The 20512-nt window shown below is 55.2% G+C and overlaps 1 protein-coding gene across 11 annotated transcripts in view; it reads left to right on the top strand.

Moving 5' to 3' along the window:
- Positions 1-20512, top strand: part of FGD4 (FYVE, RhoGEF and PH domain containing 4) — a 1139208-nt gene that overhangs the window by 688715 nt on the left and 429981 nt on the right. For 9 of the 11 annotated variants that reach the window (XM_069628200.1, XM_069628199.1, XM_069628201.1 and 6 more), the window contains exon 3: positions 16673-16859. The exons of 1 other annotated variant lie outside the window; for it this stretch is intronic. In XM_069628200.1, the coding sequence (XP_069484301.1) occupies positions 16673-16859 (187 nt within the window). One more of the 11 variants, XM_069628208.1, reaches the window with a different exon arrangement.

Raw genomic sequence — 20512 nt, 5'->3', positions numbered from 1 at the left:
TTTCCTAATCTTATTTTATAATGTCATTGAAGTATTTATTTCTGAAGTATATCTAATCTGTTTGAATTTTTACTTTATTATGTACTAGTTAAATGTCTGTATATTTGTTAGATGATGGGCAACAACAGTTGTGCTGCTTGAGTCTGTACATCCTATCATGAAATTTTCTAAAATTGATTAATTTTTTATGACTTTAAATCAAATTTCATGTTTGTGTATTGAAAAGTTGTTTCAACAGCTAAATCAATAAAAAAAAAAAAAAAAGACTAAAAAGTGGCGCACCCGGCATGCGAATGTCTGCGCCAGCCGCGTGCGCTAAAATCGATTTCCGCGCACAGCGCATTCATGGATTTTAGCCTCCAAAACCAGCCGTGGAGCAGAGTGGCGCAGCGACCCTGCAGCAGCGCCAGTTACGCCCCCAAGAACGCCCTTGCACATGGAAAAGCCATCAAAATTCCCAATTCAGCGCAAAGGGCTGCGCTAACCCTACAGGGCTGCCAAACAGCAAACGCCAAGCGGGGAACGTGTATTACTGGGGTGTGCGGGAAGTTCCACACGCGATTTCAGCAGGGTACGTGTATTACTGGGGTGCACGTGAAGTTTCACACGCGATAGGCCCTGTGCGAGTAGGGTACGTGTATTTCGAGGGTGCAGGGGAGTCCTACACGTGAATTGCCAGTGTGGGTCCTCCCAGGTGTTCCCTCTACACCCTCCACGGCCCCTGCAGGCAGCCCACACCACAGGGGACTACCCTGCAGCCCTGGTCATGTCCCGCAGGCAGCCCATCCACCATGGGCATGCCCCCCCCAGCCAAGCCACATGTCACCTTGCACTAGTGATCACCAACGCATTAACCCCTTTGCACCCCTACCCCCCAGCAGTGCAGGGCACCTGCCAGCAGGCCCCCATTCATATCCCACTCTTGTCCCCTCGCACCACTACCCCCCAGCATTCAGGGGCACCCGACAGCAGGCCCCCACTCATGTCCCCTTGCACCACCACCCCCCAGCACTGAGGGGCACCTGCCAGCAGGCCCCCACTCATGTCCCCTTGTACCCCCACCCCCCAGCAGTACAGGGCACCTGCCAGCATGCCCCCACTCATGTCCCCTAGCACCCCCACCCCCCAAGCAGTGCAGTGCACCTGCCAGCAGGCCCCCACTCATGTCCCCCCAGCCCCCCCACCCCCCAGCAGTGCAGGGCACCTGCCAGCAGGGCCCCACTCATGTCCCCTTGCACCCCCACCCCCCAGCAGTGCAGGGCACCTGCCAGCAGGCCCCCACTCATGTCCCCTTGCACCCCCAGCCCCCAGCAGTGCTGGGCACCTGCCAGCAGGCCCCCACTCATGTCCCACTCATGTCCCCTTGCACCCCCACCCCAAGCAGTGCAGGGCACCTGCCAGAAGGCCCCCACTCATGTCCCACTCATGTCCCCTTGCACCCCCACCCCCCAGCAATGCGGGGCACCTGCCAGCAGGCCCCCACTCATGTCCCCTTGCACCCCCACCCCCAAGCAGTGCAGGGCACCTGCCAGCAGGCCCCCACTCATGTCCCCCCGCACCCCCACCCCCCAGCAGTGCAGGGCACCTGCCAGCAGGCCCCAATCATGCCCACTCATGTCCCCTTGCACCCCCAGCAGTGCAGGGCACCTGCCAGCAGGCCCCCACTCATGTCCCCTTGCACCCCCACCCCCCAAGCAGTGCAGGGCACCTGCCAGCAGGCCCCCACTCATGTCCCCCAGCACCCCCACCCCCCAGCAGTGCAGGGCACCTACCAGCAGGCCCCCACTCATGTCCCCTTGCACCCCCACCCCCCAGCAGTGCAAGGCTCCTGCCAGCAGGCCCCCACTCATGTCCCCTTGCACCCCCACCCACCAAGCACTGAGGGGCACCTGCCAGCAGGCCCCCACTCATGTCCCCTTGTACCCCCACCCCCCAGCAGTACAGGGCACCTGCCAGCATGCCCCCACTCATGTCCCCTTGCACCCCCACCCCCCAAGCAATGCAGGGCACCTGCCAGCAGGCCCCCACACATGTCCCCTGCACCCCCACCCCCAAGAAGTGCAGGGCACCTGCCAGTAGGCCCCGAAACATGTCCCCCAGCCAACACGTCATCACAATCTAGATCCCTGGCCCTTATGGCCAGCCTCCACAGGCCAAAGACCCACCCAAGTATTGCATCCACCCACATAGAAATGCCAATTACATGATACAACCCCAATGGCAAGTATGTAAATGAACACATGTCCGTCACACACACACAATGGGTGCAAGTGAATGTCAAAACCCATATCATGACATGCATGAAACCAATGAGATAATACCACAAATGAAAGTATAAAAAAATATATATTAAAGATAACATGAATGTAAATCAAATTAAACACACAACAATGGGAATAACAAAAGAAATGGTCTAAGTAAAAGAAATCCAAAAAAAAAAGTTGTCCAAAATCACAGTCCAAAAAAGCAAATTCAAGGGAAAATAAAAAACCATTGCTCGATGGTGAACACAAAAAAATATTTAAAAAGATGAATCCAATGTACAACTATGTACAATTGAAGAATCCAGGGTCCATGAGCCCAACTTAAGAAATGAAACCTACCAAAAACTACTACCTAATAAAAAAAACTATACACAAAAATGTGGTGCATTGTCCAAGCGGTCCAAAATAAAGAAAAAACTAAAGGAAACCTAATACTAACTAACTAACTATTTACAAGGGCAGCGGGCAAGACCAACGGCTCACTTGTTGATGTCCCGGGCCAGGGCATCATCGAACTCCTGCTCGATGTCCCGGAGGCGGTCCTCTTCCATGGCCCCGAGGGTTCGCAGGGACGATGACATCTGGATCTCCAGGTCCCTGCGAATGGCCTCGAGGTACTCGGCCCGCCTCAGGGCCCTACGCATGGAGTTCTCCGCCCTGACCATCGTGAGCCGTGCCTCTTCCACCCGCTGCCGCTCCGCATCTATTGCATGGCCCAACCGCTGCCACACGGAAGACACTTCCTATCCAGGGTACTCCTGCCCTGAGGCCGATGCCTGCCCCTCTGATGATGAAGGCCCTGAGCCATCATGGCCCCACCTTGTTGCTGCTGCTGCTGTGCCGCTGCCTGTGCCCTGGCTCCTGCTGCCTGCACATCCTCCTCCAGCTGGGGTGCAGTTGTTGAGGTGGCCACCCCTGCTGGACGTCCGACTCCCGACTGTGGCAGGGATGTGTTCTCCACCAGCCTGGCCGCAGGGTCAGAGGCAGCTCCACAGGGCACCCAGGTGACACATGGGTGAAAAGATGGCACGGAGGACGACTGGCGCATAGCGGGTCCAGTTGAGGAGGGGGTCGGAACAAGGTCCAGAAAACGGAGGACTCCGGCCCTGGTGAGCTGTCTCAGTGGGTCAACGCGGTCAACGAGCCATGCGAGAAGACGTGCAGTCTCCTCATGAAGACACTGCAGGTCAGTTCGCATGGCACGTTGACGCCACCCCACCCAGGACAGGCTCAACCCGGTGCCGGATAGCCACATCCGCAGGGAGAGGAAGTCCAGTTGGTGTAAGCCGATCCCCTCCCTGAGAACGGGTCTGGACAAAGGTATCCCTGCTGGTGCAAGATGATGCAGTCACAGGATCGGGGACAGGATTACACACAGGCACCTCCGTGGCGGCCTGTGCTGCCTACTGTCCCTGCACTGCACCACGAGTACCAGTGGAATCCCCACCTCCAGACCCTGTCTCTGTCCCTTGCACGGCCTCCTCCTCCACCAAACCCCCCACCAACCTGGATGACTCCGTGCCATCTTCCTCCGTCGGGCCCTGTGGGGTCTCAGCTGCCCCTTCGGCTGCCGAGGAGTCCAACTCCAACCTCCGCCTCTTGGACCTCCCCTCAGCAGATGCGACCTGGGACGCGGCACCGGACTCCTCACTCCCCGACGAGATGACAACCTGGGAGGGGAGCCGGGCCTTGCGTCTCCGGCTGGCAGTGCGATCCCTGACACTGTGCTCCACAGCACCCTCTCCGCCCTCTTCATCAGTCGACGCTGCAGACAGGGAGAGATAGGACACAGACATCAGGGCACTGTACAATGGACTCATACACACATGACAGTCGCACACAAGTGTCATTGTCAAACTTCAGACATGGCCTCACAATCCCCAACACACATGTCATTTCAAATCACACACATGAGCTATTCCACAGCCATATCGCAACAGCCAGCACCATCCATACACATACAACACCATGAGCAGGCAAAGTTGAGCCAGACATCACATGAGACACAGGGAGTGCACTAGACATGCACACACGCCACCACACTTGCATGCATGTGTACACCTCCACCAAGTGTCACAGTGATGAGATCGGCATCCATGTCACATCTGGCAATCAGTCTTCTACATATCAGTCTCACATGCATCCATGTTGCATGATAGTTGCACACTTGTCAGATACACATATATGCACATGTACACAGTGCAGATACATGCAGCTGGAACCAACATCCATGTGTGACACCACAACCTTGACAACTGACGTACACAGTCATTCAAACGTGTGCTCACACATCTGCATTTGGCCTGCATGCTTACCCACAAATACACCATCCATGTGTCTCGCACATGAAAGGACTCGCATGTGTCAGCCTCACGGCCCTGTAGATACACATCCATACATGGCCCTACAAAACCACACGTGCAACCTGCACACTACTGGCACACCACCACACACAGCTTCCAATCAGTATGCATGTACACTTACCGCTCGACTCCAGACGGGTCTGCCTCTCAAGGACCTGGACGTGGAGCGCTGGGCATACGTGTTCCAGGACCATCATTTGGTCTTCCGACAGGTGGGCCCGGCGCCCCTTAGCCTCCACTGCCTTCAAGAGGCGCCGGGCCTTGTTGAGAGTCCTGGACCTGAAGTCCTCCCAGCGCTTCTTGACATGATGGAATTCGCGGACTGCCACCCCCTCCGCGTTGATGGCAGTCACGATGTCCGTCCAGATCCTGGTTCGTCCTTCCTTGTCGGCGCGCGTCCTTCCGAAGAGGGCATCATACTGCCCCAGGACTTGCTCCACCAGGACACCAACTTCGGTGGCAGTGAAGCTGGTGGCCCTCTGCCTCTCTGGCTGGGGGTTGCCAGTGGTCTCAGATGGTGGTGTGCCCGACATGGCAACCCCAGAGGCAGGAGTGGGTGGGCAACTGGGTCCTGGGGCTGGGCTGTTGAGCGATGGAATCCCAGTCAGGAATCTTTGGTTCCAGCAGGGGTGGTCACAGCAACAGCACCCCTGGCTGACGTGCAGGCAGCAAATGGCAGGGCACGTGGGCAGCAGGCAATCGGGCAGCAGCAGATGGCAGGTGGGAGCATGCTCGGGGATCTGGGGGGCAGTAATTCGGCCTTCTGGGCAGGAGCGTGGTCTTCCGTGTGTGAACGCGTGGCCAGCTTGATAGAGTGATTTGGCACGTGAAAATCTTGCACGTCAGCGTGTAATTTGAGGAAAGGCCCTTAGCGCGTAAGCGCACATACGCGATTTCATTGGACCAAAGGCCCTTAGCGTGTAAGCGCGTCTGTGACATGACGCGCATGGGTGTTTCCCTCATAGCACGTGATGACAGAGCACACGTGGAAAAGCTGCACGTCCGAGTGTCAGCGCGTGTAATTGGAGGAAAGGGCGCGTACACGCATAAGTGACGTGTACGTGTGGGCCGGTTTAAAAGGTACGTGTAGGACGCCATTTCCTTGTACGTGCTTTTTGTGGAGAGCGAGTGGGTGGATTCTGTACTTCTTGTCGGTTCACACGCGATTACTTCACAGCGTTTCAAGTTCGTACTCCCTGTTACCTCTGACAGCTTTCATTTTTCTACTTTTTTTGGGCCTGTTTCCTCAAACAGTGTTCACTTCTCCTTTTGTCCTGTCTCCTCAGACAGCGTACAATTCTTCTTTTGGCAGGGGTGTTGCCAACGCGCACACGCGCGTATTTTTCACGTTCTTTTTCCAGGAAGACGGTGAGTTCTGCACGTACTTAGCAACTGTGCTTGCCCCGTGTGTCGCGTACCCCTTCAGAGGTCCTTGTAGGCTGCATGTATCACGCATAGGCTTATTTTTGTGTTTCTGGGTGCCACAGCGTAGTGCGGGTTCATTTTTCCATGCACGTGGTCTACGAGGGGTTGCGTGCCTGTTTATTTTTGTTTTTGGGCTGCCTGTGCGTTGCGTGACCCGTCATCTTCCCCCAGGGGTCACAGATAGCCTTGTTAGAGCACTAGGGTACGAATTCCATCTAGTACCCTACCCCTTTGACCCCCAATTGCCCAGGACAATAGTTTACTGCTCCTCCCATACGCACAAGAACATCAGTGCCATGGTTGGGAGGGGAGGCGACCAAGCGGTAAGGGAGGCAAAGGTGGCCGACCTTCAAAAGGTGGACGTGGTGGGCGCGGTAGGGGACGTGGCCAGGATTTGCAGGGTGCCCCTATATCCCCATGTGTGGAGGACCAATCAGGTACACCCATGCCCCCCCCCATGGTTGAGGAAAACGTGGCTGAGACCATCCCAGCTCAGCCCCTGTTGGACCAGCCCATTGTGGCACCTGACCTGGCACAGGATGACTCCCTGGCTGACTTCCAGGTCAGCAAGTCTAGGCAACGTGTGGCGGTGCAAGTTGTCACCAAGGCACGTGGATATGGGGCAGCTATGTCATATGCTGCCCCAAGTATGCAGGGCGGTGAGGCTATGGGGCAGCTGCAGCTCCATCTGCCCCAGCTCTGACTCTCCCAGCCAGGACAGTGTCGGTCCTGGTCCATCATACTGATGTTCCCCCTGCCAACATCACACTTCAGACAATGCCTGCACCAAGTCCTATGGTCAATGTGCATTCGCACACTCCAACAACCCAGTCCATCGGTGATTCTGCCCCTACTGACCAACGCGGCATTAGCCACTCTGGCTCCGCTCCACCTTCTAAAAAGAGGAAGAAGGGTGCTCTGGCACGACAGGCTGAGACCCCAGGCACGGCTACACACTCCGGCATGTCAAGGAAGCCTTGCTTTAATGACGCAGAGCTTAATGCACTTGTGAGCTATGTGTTGCAACATAGCCACGAAATGGTGGTGACTGCAGGGTCCAAGACCACACCTGGTCAACGTAAGGAACACTGGCAGACCATCACCAACCACATAAGTGCCCTTGGATTTGTGAGGCGCTCAGCTAATGATTGCAACAAGCGGGGGAACAACCTGAAACGCAGAGCAAAGGACAAGCTGGCCTCAAGTCATGCCGCTACTCTGGGGACTGGCGGTGGGTCTCCACAATAGGACAACGAACTCCCTGAACATGAGTCTGTTGCTGGGACCTTCGTCACAGAGGAACAGATCCGAGGTGTGGGAGAACTACCAGATTATGACACATTGTCCGGTGAGTGCCCATTCATGTGTGTGTAATGTATGTGTATGTTGTTTGGGTGACGGGTTCTGATTGAGTGCCAGGTGAGGGTGTGTGTGACTGAGTAGTATGGGTCACCCATGTGCTTCATCCAAAACATTCTGCGGCCTTGAATTTGGGTGTGACACTATCCCTTCTGCCCACAATAGTAATTTAGCGCAACATTACGGCAGTTGCCCTTGAGGTGGCATCATGCAACAACATTGTTTGTATTTTTCAGTGTTCTTTCAGGCTGATTGTTTCAATTCTCCCACTTTTGCAACGCATTCCTCAGCCCTATTGTGACATATGTGACATGCTTCTGTCAGTGAAGAACCCCACATAGGCCCACATGTGTCACCTTGGTAGTTGAAAGATTTGACCATTCAGGCTAAATGAGTATTGTCCTGATCACATGATGTTTTTGGGCCTGTTTGAATGTGAAACATGCTAGTTGTTTCCTGTCATGTTGAAGTGCAAAACCATTGATGTGTACATGGCCCTGCAATCACTGTATTTTTGTACACTGGATGTGTTGCAGTCTGTGGCACATGGCGTATCTTTTCACACTATGGGGCATTTTTCATCTCTTCATGTCCATCTCACATGGATGGGTGACAGTACTCATTCACTGACATATGGATGTACTTGTGGAATGTACCATGGCTATGGTACATGCCATCTGTGTGATGGAATGTGTCATTTATGTGTATAGGACATGCCACTCACAGGCCAATGTGTGATGGCAGTGCTACCCAGCATGCAGCAAATGTGTTGCTCTTCCATCTTGGTGTCATCAGTGTCAGACTTTTGCCTCCCCTTCCAACTCTGTGACAGTGCATGCATGGGAGGGTTATAGTCATGTGGGACATGTGTAAATCATGTACTGGTTCTGTAGCTTGTCAGGCCTATTTGTGTGCTATGGTGCTAATGCCTGTTTCCATTTTTTTTCTTTAATGTTTTTACAGGGGATGACACACTTGATGCTGGTGAGGTTGAGGAGATGGTGCAGACCCAGGAGGAACCTGAGGCACAACCGGCCACCAGTGGGGGACGTGGTGTGGTGGTGGGTGAGAACCCACTCTTGCTGCAGACAATACTGTCAAGGGGTGTCTCTGGGTGCACCTCTCCAGACCTCTATTCAGGTGTTGATTCGGATGATGAGACCTATGTGGCGTTGCAGGTAAGTGTTTCTGGAAGGGGTTCTGTTCTGTCCAACCCACCTGCACCAGGGGTAGAACCCTCTATGGGGATGTCAGAGTTGGTTAGTCAGCGTTTGGCGGTTACGGGTGCAGGGTCACACTCCACAACATCTGATCCTGTTCCTGGGCCAGCAGATCAGAGGGGAAAGGCAGTCCTGCAGCCTCAGGCAGTGCCGGCACAGCAAGGCGCAGATTGCCTTGCCCCAAACAGGTGTGGTGCCCGCCGACGCGGTGGCCGTACGCCACCAGGCAATACCACATGGGAACAATCCATTTACGGTATGGCAACCCAACAGGCAGCATCAATTGAGATGATGGCTCAAGCAATGGAGAGGGTGGCCACTTCCATTGTCCCCCCTGAAAGGCAGATGGAGCTACTACAGCAGGCAACAGACTCCATTTGCCAATCACACAGGGAGGACATGTTGGCGTCCAACAGGGACAGACGGGCGGCACTGGAGACTCTACGCCAATCGATATCAATAGAGTCCCAGGGCCACAGGGAAGCCCTGAGGGTAGAACTCCATCACCTCAGGGAGACTCTTGTTGACCTTGAGACTTCCACTAACTTGAGGACAGAACAGCAGCTGGAGCGGCTCACACGTTCGCTCTCAGCTGAGATGCAGGCAACTCGGGAGGAGATCCGGGCATTACGTCAGGTGCTGCATGGGGATCTCCGCACTATAATCCTCCAGAACGGGACCTTCCACACCCGCATGCTTGCTGCCATGGAGGACCATACCAGGGCTTCGCGTGGGCTGCCTCCCATAGCACCACCACCACCTCCTGTGGCAGCAGCAGAGGGTGTTCAGAGCGACAGCAGCAGTTCTCCCACATTGGCATAGCCGTGCAGGCCATGAGCCCATGGAGGTGTTTTTTTTTCCCAACATCCACACAGGCGGCTGTTGGTGCGCACCCTGTCCTCGGACCTCCTGGGTGGCCTCTCCCCCCTGCCCCCCACATGGCCATTTTTGATTTATGCTTTTTTGATTTTTGATTATTTTTTAAGTGTTGCCTTGTGTGGCTCCTGTGGGCATCCACTGTATTCCGGCTGGGCACATGCAGGCTTGTCCTGAGCTTGGGTTCGATGCTTGGGTTCGTGAGACACACACCCCTCCTGCTTCCCATTTCCATGGGCTTGCAAAGGGTGTGACCAAGTGACAGTGATGTACACAGTGATGTTGGGCTCCCATGAGCTGTGTGGGCAGTCTGTAGTCAATACTGTGTAGACATTCCTTGTGTATATTTTTGTTGTATTGTACACTGCATGTTGGAATTATGTATGCTTCTGCTTCCATGTCTCCCTCTGAATTTGCAGGTTCGTTCCTCATGTCTTCACAAGGCCGTCTACTTTGGAGATGGAGTTCATGTTGTATGCAGTACACAGACAAGTTTTGAAGCCTGCAAAACTACAGTTGGAAAAGGGCGATGGGGTGGCATATTCAGGTTGTAAGACTACGACTACTTTAACTTAGTACTGTCATGTTTTAGTTATGTTTGAGCTTGTGTAGCTGCATTGTATTGTTGGTAAGCATTTGGTCATGTGTGTTGTTAGTTCAACATTACTGGGAGCATATTGTTTGTGACCAGTTTCCATTAGGGACACTGTACTTTGTGACACTTGTGTCAGGTTTTCGGGATTGCTTTGTTTGCTCTCACATAGCATGACATGCCATGCTGTGTTGGGTGGTGGTGCTGGGGAGGGGTTGGGTGACATGGCACTGTTCTCATGTTGTATTTTGCAAGGGGGTAATGCATTTAGCAGCATATGTGTCTTTTGATGGTGTTTCTGTAGGTAGGGATGCACACATTGTGACACTTCCAGGTGACCAATCTCAGGCTGGTATGGTTGTGACAGTTCACTGTCCCTGGTGTCATCATCGATTGTCAGCTGGTATGTGGCAGGGCTGTGTGCACTCCACAGGGGTGTGATTATAAGTGAAGTAATTAGCCACCAGCTGCGTTCGGGCTGCCTCACCCCGTGCCCTTTCCCCTCCCATGCGCAGCAGGGGTGCATGTGGTTGGGGATGTGGGGGCACCACCATGTCCACCAGCAGGCCCCGGCGTGTTGCAACGTTGTGCAGGATACATGCTGCCACTATGATCCTGCACACTACTGGGGGAGTGTATAACAGCTGCCCGCCAGAATGGTCAAGGGAGCGAAAGCGTGACTTGAGCACTCCAAATGTGCACTCCACTATGCCCCGGGTTGCAATATGGGCTGTGTTGTATCTTACCTCGGGTGGCGTGGTGGGGTTCCGGATTGGCGTCATCATGTGGGTGCTCAGAGGGTAGGCACTGTCCCCTGGGGAGGTGGTGATGGGTATCATTAGTAGGGTTGTGACATTACTCAGTATCTGGCATGCATGCATGTGCTGTGGCATTTATACTCACCGAGCAGCCATGTATCGCCATGCCGCCCAGCTTCTAGGTCCTGGTTTAAGGTTGACATTCTGTAAATTAAACTGTCGTGGGTGGACCCTGGATAGTTGGCATATACTGAGGTGATGATTCCCTTGGCATCACATACTACCTAGACGTTGATGGAATGCCTGTGCTTGCGGTTTCTATAGATGTGTTCTGATGCCCTGGGGGGACGTAGAGCCACATGGGTGCAATCAATGGCACCTAGGACTTTGGGGAATTGTGCCACCCCTAAGAAATCCTGGACGGCAGCCTGCCTTTCTGCAGGTGTTCTGGGCAGGTATATGTGCCTGCGGACTGATGGGCGTGCAGTCATGATGGCCAAGACCTGGTGTAGGCAGCGTTACTGCGTGGCCTGTGACACCCCCCCCCCCCAACTATGGCACTTGTCCGCTGAAATGATCCTGTGGCCAAAAAGTGCAGTACATTGAGGACCTTCTCCAGGGGGCTGAGTGCTTGGAAGCAGAGGGTGGGTGATGTGAGGTCATCCTCCCACTCACTGACCAGGTCGAGTATTATGTGAGGTCGAAACCTGTACCTCCCATACACCTGGTTATCAGGCATGCCAAAAAGGCTGGTTCTGGGTGTGAAAATTCTGGGCCTGACTATCCTCCTCCTGCGGTATCCCACGACCACCGCTGCTAGGAACGGTATGTTCATCCTGGCGTCTGAACTTGCTTGTTGTTTGCGTGCACTTTTATGCTGCGTGGGTCCACGTACGCCTGCTTCCTGCTGGCGTACGTGTTTCCGGATTAGCGCGTCTTGTTTGGCACGTGCGTGTGGGCGTTCCGCGCATTTTCCTCCTGTTCTTCCCCGCCCACCCCAGTAATACACGTACCCCGCTCGCCCAGGCACAATCGCGTGTAAAACTTCCCGCGAGCCCCTGAAGTACACGTACCCCGCTCGCCCAGGCACAATCGCGTGTGAAACTTCCCGCGCGCCACCGCAATACATGCTATTTTTGACACAGCGGGTGTCCGTGTTTGTCGCGTACCCCTTTGCACGTCATTTGTCCTAGAGGGCCACAGTATGGGACATTCATCAGAGCTGTATATACAGGCTTTTTGTTAGCGCAGGGACGCTACCGCCTGCCTTCGTGTGGCGGACAAGTGTTGATGTACATAGTTGACTTTTGGTTTGTGTCATGAGATCACCATTTCACTGCTGGGGGTGGGGGTGCAAGGGGACATGAGTGGGGGCCTGCTGGCAGGTGCCCTGCACTGCTGGGGGGGTGGGGGAGCAAGGGGACATGAGTGGGGGCCTGCTGGCAGGTGCCCTGCACTGCTGGGGGGTGGGGGTGCAAGGGGACATGAGTGGGGGCCTGTTGGCAGGTGTGGGGGCCTGTTGGCAGGTGCCCCTCAGTGCTGGGGGGGTGCGGGTGCAAGGGGACATGAGTGGGGGCCTGCTGGCAGGTGCCCCTCAGTGCTGGGGGAGTGGGGGTGCAAGGGGACATGAGTGGGGGCCTGCTGGCAGGTGCCCCTCAGTGCTGGGGGGGGTGGGGGTGCAAGGGGACATGAGTGGGGGCCTGCTGGCAGGTGCCCCTCAGTGCTGGGGGGGTGGGGGTGCAAGGGGACATGAGTGGGGGCCTGCTGGCAGGTGCCCTGCACTGCTGGGGGGTGGCGTGCAAGGGGACATGAGTGGGGGCCTGCTGGCAGGTGCCCTGCACTGCTGGGGGGTGGCGTGCAAGGGGACATGAGTGGGGGCCTGCTAGCAGGTGCCCCTCAGTGATGGGGGTGCAAGGGGACAAGAGTGGGACATGAGTGGGGGCCTGCTGGCAGGTGCCCCTCAGTGCTGGGGGTGGGGGTGCAAGGGGACATGAGTGGGGGCCTGCTGGCAGGTACCCTGCACTGCTGGGGGGTGGGGGGTGCAATGGGACATGATTGGGGGCCTGCTGGCAGGTGCCCTGCACTGCTGGGGGGTGGGGGCGCAAGGGGACATGAGTGGGGGCCTGCTGGCAGGTGCCCTGCACTGCTGGGGGGTGGGGGCGCAAGGGGACATGAGTGGGGGCCTGCTGGCAGGTGCCCTGCACTGCTGGGGGGTTGGGGCGCAAGGGGACATGAGTGGGGGCCTGCTGGCAGGTGCCATGCACTGCTGGGGGGTGGGGGCACAAGGGGACATGAGTGGGGGCCTGCTGGCAGGTGCCCTGCACTGCTGGGGGGTGGAGGTGCAAGGGGACATGAGTGGGGGCCTGCTGGCAGGTGGGGGCGCAAGGGGACATGAGTGGGGGCCTGCTGGCAGGTGCCCTGCACTGCTGGGGGGTGGAGGTGCAAGGGGACATGAGTGGGGGCCTGCTGGCAGGTGCCCTGCACTGCTGGAGGGTGGGGGTGCAATGGGACATGAGTGGGGGGTTGCTGGCAGGTGCCCTGCACTGCTGGGGGGTGGGGGTGCAAGGGAAAATGAGTGGGGGCCTGTTGGCAGGTGCCCCTCAGTGCTGGGGGGTGGGGGTGCAAGGGGACATGAGTGGGGGCTTGCTGGCAGGTGTGGGGGCCTGCTGGCAGGTGCCCCTCAGTGCTGGGGGAGTGGGGGTGCAAGGGGACATGAGTGGGGGCCTGCTGGCAGGTGCCCCTCAGTGCTGGGGGAGTGGGGGTGCAAGGGGACATGAGTGGGGGCCTGCTGGCAGGTGCCCCTCAGTCCTGGGGGAGTAGGGGTGCAAGGTGACATGAGTGGGGGCCTGCTGGCAGGTGCCCCTCAGTGCTGGGGGGGTGGGGGTGCAAGGGGACATGAGTGGGGGCCTGCTGGCAGGTGCCCTGCACTGCTGGGGGGTGGCGTGCAAGGGGACATGAGTGGGGGCCTGCTGGCAGGTGCCCTGCACTGCTGGGGGGTGGCGTGCAAGGGGACATGAGTGGGACATGAGTGGGGGCCTGCTAGCAGGTGCCCCTCAGTGATGGGGGTGCAAGGGGACAAGAGTGGGACATGAGTGGGGGCCTGCTGGCAGGTGCCCCTCAGTGCTGGGGGTGGGGGTGCAAGGGGACATGAGTGGGGGCCTGCTGGCAGGTACCCTGCACTGCTGGGGGGTGCAATGGGACATGATTGGGGGCCTGCTGGCAGGTGCCCTGCACTGCTGGGGGGTGGGGGCGCAAGGGGACATGAGTGGGGGCCTGCTGGCAGGTGCCCTGCACTGCTGGGGGCGCAAGGGGACATGAGTGGGGGCCTGCTGGCAGGTGCCCTGCACTGCTGGGGGGTGGGGGCGCAAGGGGACATGAGTGGGGGCCTGCTGGCAGGTGCCCTGCACTGCTGGGGGGTAGAGGCGCAAGGGGACATGAGTGGGGGCCTGCTGGCAGGTGCCCTGCACTGCTGGAGGGTGGGGGTGCAATGGGACATGAGTGGGGGGTTGCTGGCAGGTGCCCTGCACTGCTGGGGGGTGGGGGTGCAAGGGAAAATGAGTGGGGGCCTGTTGGCAGGTGCCCCTCAGTGCTGGGGGGTGGGGGTGCAAGGGGACATGAGTGGGGGCCTGCTGGCAGGTGCCCCTCAGTGCTGGGGGAGTGGGGGTGCAAGGGGACATGAGTGGGGGCCTGCTGGCAGGTGCCCCTCAGTGCTGGGGGGGGTGGGGGTGCAAGGGGACATGAGTGGGGGCCTGCTGGCAGGTGCCCCTCAGTGCTGGGGGGGTGGGGGTGCAATGGGACATGAGTGGGGGGTTGCTGGCAGGTGCCCTGCACTGCTGGGGGGTGGGGGTGCAAGGGAAAATGAGTGGGGGCCTGTTGGCAGGTGCCCCTCAGTGCTGGGGGGTGGGGGTGCAAGGGGACATGAATGGGGGCTTGCTGGCAGGTGCCCTGCACTGCTGGGGGGTGGGGGTGCAAGGGGACACGAGTGGGGGCCTGCTGGCAGGTGCCCCTCAGTGCTGGGGGTGCAATGGGACACGAGTGGGGGCCTGCTGGCAGGTGCCCCTCAGTGCTGGGGGTTGGGGGTGCAAGGGGACATGAGTGGGGGCCTGCTGGCAGGTGCCCTGCACTGCTGGGGGGTGGGGGTGCAAGGGGAAATGAGTGCGGGCCTCCTGGCAGGTGCCCCTTAGTGCTGGGGGGTGGGAGTGCAAGGCGGCATGAGTGGGACATGAGTGGGGGCCTGCTGGCAGGTGCCCCTCAGTGCTGGGGGTTGGGGGTGCAAGGGGACATGAGTGGGGGCCTGCTGGCAGGTGCCCTGCACTGCTGGGGGGTGGGGGTGCAAGGGGACATGAGTGGGGGCCTGCTGGCAGGTGCCCTGCACTGCTGGGGGGTGGGGGTGGAGGGGGTTATGCATTGGTGATCAGTAGTGCAAGGTGACATGTGGCTTGGCTGGGGGGCATGCCCATCGTGGATGGGCTGCCTGCGGGACATGACCAGGGGTGCAGGGTAGTCCCCTGTGGTGTGGGCTGCCTGCAGGGGCCGTGGAGGGTGTAGAGGGAACACCTGGGAGGACCCACACTGCCAATTCACGTGTAGGACTCCCCTGCACGCCAGATATACACATACCCCACTCGAACAGGGCCTGTCGCGTGTGAAACTTCCTGCGCACCCCTGAAATACACGTACCCCGCTCGCCCAAGGCCAATCGCGTGTGAAACTTCCCACGCACCCCCGAAATACACACACACGCTATTTTTGACACAGCGGGTGTTCGTGTTTGTCGCGTACCCCTTTGCAAGTCATTTGTCCTAGAGGGCCACAGTATGGGACAATCATCAGAGCTGTATATATGTGCTTTTTGTTAGCACACATTTTGGCGCTCATTTTTTTCATGCGCAGGGACGCTACCGCCTGCCTTCGTGTGGCGTACGTGTTTAGGCCTGTGCGCGTCTTCGTCGGTGCGCTGGTTTGCCCTATTCGATTCCATGAATACGTGTTGTAGGCGAACGTGTGGGCGTTCCGTGCACTTTCCTCCTGTACTTCCCCCGTGACACCCACATTTTCACGCGTTGTTCCCCATTCTGCGTGTCACGCCCCGTGTTACGCCTACTTTTGTTATTTGCGCCGCGCTATGTGCGCTTTCGCTGTGGCTGTAGCGCACGCCGTTAGATGACCTGTGCGCCGGCGTGCGCCACGCAGATTTTCAGCGCACATCCCACATTTTACTCGCGCACCGACTTCCATGAATCGATGTGCGCGGGTTTTGCTGCAATTTTCGCACTTGCACTGCGATTTGCACGGTTTCGCACGCTTGCGCAGGAATTTTCAGCGCACATTAATTCCATGAATCAGCCTGTATATTTTCATGCTTCTAACGGTTTGAAATGCCACAGTTAAGACTGGTTTTACTGTGCATGCCAATTGGTCTGCATGCCTTCTCGTTGCAACTAATTGGCAGAATCATTGTATCTGGGTATTTAATGTCTTCTTCATCTGAGTAATAGATGAGTCCACATGTATACTATCCCTTTCAATTGCTAATTCGGAAATGTTCTCTTGTAATATGCTAAAAGTCTGCCATAATTTCCAGGTTCAACCAGTCTGCAATTTTCTGATGAACATCAGAGCGTCATTTTTAGACAAATGCAGAAGCATTTCTTTTTTGCTTCGTTAGCTGTCAACTCGGTACATCTTAAAAAAGCATTTTGTTCGAACAGGCAACATATACTTTTATGCCAACAAATTGGCCAGTGTCCTTTTGCTCATGCACACTTACTGTCAATCTCCAGTCAATGATGCATTGTTGTAATTCTTTTGACAGTGCCTCCCAAGCCAGCAGCCCTACAAAATTGCTCTACACAGAGCAGACCCCAACCGTTCAGGCAGAGATCTGTACAAAGAGAGATATCGACGATGGAGGAAGGGACAAATACTCTGTCTGCTCTAGGTGTTCCATGCGAGAAATCCAAAAAGATCTCCGATCTCATCAGTCGATTTGAAAGCAGTGGGTAAGAACGTGATTTGTGACCATAGGTAAACTGCCGATTCCTTTGATGTTTCACGGAATAATTGAATGTTGGAAATTCTAATCCAGACTCAGTTCTAGAGTTATGACTGCTCTGGGACAGAGAGGCAATTTTCCAAACGTGGGTGCTATATTATGTTACATAAGCATTATTGTCCGCTGATACAAGCAGTACCGGCTCGTCTGAATCCAGAAGCCAGACTAATGGGCCCATTGGAAGCCTAAAGATGACTTCCAGGCTCGTAAGAGCCCATATTGACCAGCAGCTGCATGAAATAATGAAATTAACACAACGCTGTGGGGCCAGGTACTAGGCTGAGATGTTCTACAGTAAAAACAGAAAGGCACATGAAAAAAGCCCTTTAGTGATTGCTACAGAGCAAGGGACACTTGATGGCCTAATTGATTAAGTTCACTTTCTATTTGTATCCACAGAATTGTCCCAGTGAAGGGGCACAAAGTGGCAGCTGGTGAGGGAATGAGGAAGGAACCAAGCAAGCAGGCTAAGGGAGAAGATTATGTAGGGGGGCAGGGGAGCTGGCACAGCACTGAGAGGGAGTGTCAAGTTAGGACAAGGCTTCAGGATCCATGGCTAAACGAGCAAATATTGTCCAGAAGAGGTGAATCCTGATTGGATCTCAGGATTCCAATGTTCTATCAAGGGTATTAATGTGATTCATACTGTGCAAGTCTGTAATTTCCGTGTTCCTCCGGGCACTCTGGTGTATCTGAAAGAGAGGAGAGATGGAAAATGCAAGATAGCTTTGCTGCTGTGTTGATGCATGGTGTTCAGAAGTACCCCAGTGCTGTGTGCGAGTCTGTTTCTAGGTGGTCTTTTGATGGCATAGAGCAGTGGTTGGCAAGCCATGTTGAGTTAGTTCATCTGGTCATGACTTTTCTGCATCAATTGTCTGAAAACATGCAAAAACTTATATGGCGTGTTCCAAAAGAAAGTCAGATTGTTGGCTTCATTGGGCAATTTTGTTTTACCAAAGAAAAGCTAGGTTAATCCTAGGAAAATCGACCAGCTGTCCTTATCCGTATGCAATGTTTAGTGTGGTATTCCTCAACGTGTGAATAGTAAAAATCCAGTCAGCTCTGCCACAATGAACATGTATGAGAAAAGCATCCATACAAATAAATCCAGTGGACATTGTATGGGGTCATCGTTGGGTTGATGAAACCAACCCAGGGAACTGACCAACCCTTCCGCAGTCTCCTCCTCCCCTTTTCCATCCAAGGCCCTCTGCAACACACTGGCCACACACTTCACCTAAACTCTGGACTTCCTGAGCACCCTTGCCATCCTTCTGCCCAACACGTCCCTCACTCCCCTATCTCCTTCTCACCCTCCTTCGTCCTCTCTCTCTCTCCTCCTTCCCTCGCACACCTGAAGAAGTCACCAGAGTTGTCCGCTCCATGAAGGTCTCTTCCAAACAGGATTCCCCCTGCTCCTACAGTACCATCAAGGACAACATTGGCTCTCTTGCCCCTGCACTCGCTGGTCTCTGCAGCCACTCTTTTGCCACTGGATCCTTCCCCTCAGCCCTCAAGCACTCCCTTGTGTGCCCACTCCTGAAAAAACCTTCAGCAGACCTTATCTGTCCAGCCAACTACTGCCCTATTTCTATCAACCCCTTCCTTGGGAAACTGTTGGAGAAGATGGCCTTCCGACAACTTGCCTCAAACAATGAACTTGTTGGTGGTCTCCACGACCATCACTGGATTCCGAGCATCCAGAGGCAAGGAAACTGCTCTCCTAAACTGCTTGCATTTTTGCCTTTGACACAGGCAACCATTCTATTCTCACAAAATGGCTCCATGATACCCTTGGTATTTCGGAGCGGGCACTGGACAGGCTGACTTCCTTCCTAACTGACTGTTCGTCCCAAGTCATTTGGGCACATTTTTCTCTCACACTTCCTTCCTTCTCCACCTGTGGTGTCCCCCAGATCTCAAGCCTCTCCCCCTGGCTATTCAACACCTACCTTGCTCAGCGGGTACTCCTCATTTCCTCCTTCTCTGCCACTTCCAGTGTTAGGCAGATGACACACAACTCTTTTTCAATCTTTCTGCTGATCTTCTTGCATCTTCCATCATCCCAGACTGCCTATCTGCCATCCAGTCCTGGTGCACGCACAGTGATCTCTGCCTCAATGCCAGCAAGACTAAGATCATTCCCATTGGGACCCCTGCTCACTCTTTTTTCCCCTCTCACTCTGGCCATCTTCTATGGGCTCTCCCCCTGCTCCTTCATCTGAAGGCAGAAACCTTGGAGTCATCTCCGACTCCTCTCTCTCCTTCCTCCCTCACACTCAGGACATTGCCAAGAAGTCCCACTTTCAACTCTTCCTTCTCAAAGGAATTCTCCTTTTTCTCACTTTCCCCCAGAAGCTCAATGTTACCCAAGCCCTGGTTCTCGCTAGACTTGACTATTGCAATAGCCTTCTCCTGAATCTACCTTTTTCCTCTCTATGACCCCTCCAGGTAATCCAGAATAAGGCAGCAAGACTTACCCTTGGCCTTAAGCCCAGGGACCGCATCTCTCCTGCCCTAAAAACTCTTCACTGGCTCCCGGTTACTGCACGGATTAAATTAAAATCCCTCTGCATCATCCACAAGGCTGTCTGGGGCCTGGGACCATGCAATCTGCAATTTTTTCTTACTAATTACTCTCTCTAGACCTCTACAGTCCTCTGGCACAACTCTCTGTGCGTAAAGCATTTTGTTAAACACGGGGCCGGAGCCGACCACTTTCCTCCGCTGGCTCCTTCTTATGGACAGCTTCCCCCTTCCTCGAAAATCTTGAGCAGGACGTCCTCAAATTTTCACCTCCTCCTTCCCTTCTCCCCTCATCTGCTAATCTCAGTCGCTGTGATTAGTGACCAGGGCCCTTATGTGTCATCGGGGTCCTGGATTCCCACATCAAATCTCCCCAGCCTCTGCCTACCTTGCAGCACTTGCCTCGGCACTTACCGGCCGTCATCCTGTAGGTTTGCACTATCTACCCAGTGCAGCTCCAGGCCGCATAGCAGTTAAATGCTATACACATCACCTGCTGCTCGCCCACGCGCACAGACATTCCAATACTTACCCCCACCCTCACTTCCCATCTTCTCGCTGCACTTGCACGTTCTGAATACTCTCAAGGCATAGTAGGTTTGTCTTTATCCTCTACCGTATTCATTGTTTTCAATCCCATATTCCATCCCTGTTGCCCTGTGGGCGTTTTGCAACAGAATTTACTTACTGTATACACGCCTAATAAATGCACAATAAATAAATAAATAAACCCTCATTTTAAAGTCTATCGAAACACCTTTATAGACCTGGAACCAATTACCTTTCCTGCATTAATCCCTTGCATCTTTTTACCACTAGCACCGGAAGTAAGTGATCCCTTATTCATTAATATTATTTATAGAATAGCATATAGTCTTCAAAAGGAGACAATGGGCCTCATTATAAGTTTGGCGGTACAGCAACAACGGCACTGGTAGTGCTACCGGCACTGTTGCTACCTTACCGCCATACTACGAGCCGTGCTCGCGGAAGCCCAGCAAGTCGGATGGTGGGGAGAGCAGCTCCTGCGAGCACAGCAAGTCAGATGCACCAGCCCCGTTATGAACGGTGCCG

Source organism: Ambystoma mexicanum, chromosome 12 (genome assembly GCF_040938575.1).
Source record: "Ambystoma mexicanum isolate Mex_15411 chromosome 12, UKY_AmexF1_1, whole genome shotgun sequence".
NCBI classification, from domain to species: domain Eukaryota; kingdom Metazoa; phylum Chordata; class Amphibia; order Caudata; family Ambystomatidae; genus Ambystoma; species Ambystoma mexicanum.
Note: the sequence above shows the minus strand (reverse complement) of the source record. Positions and strands in the feature narration are given on the sequence as shown.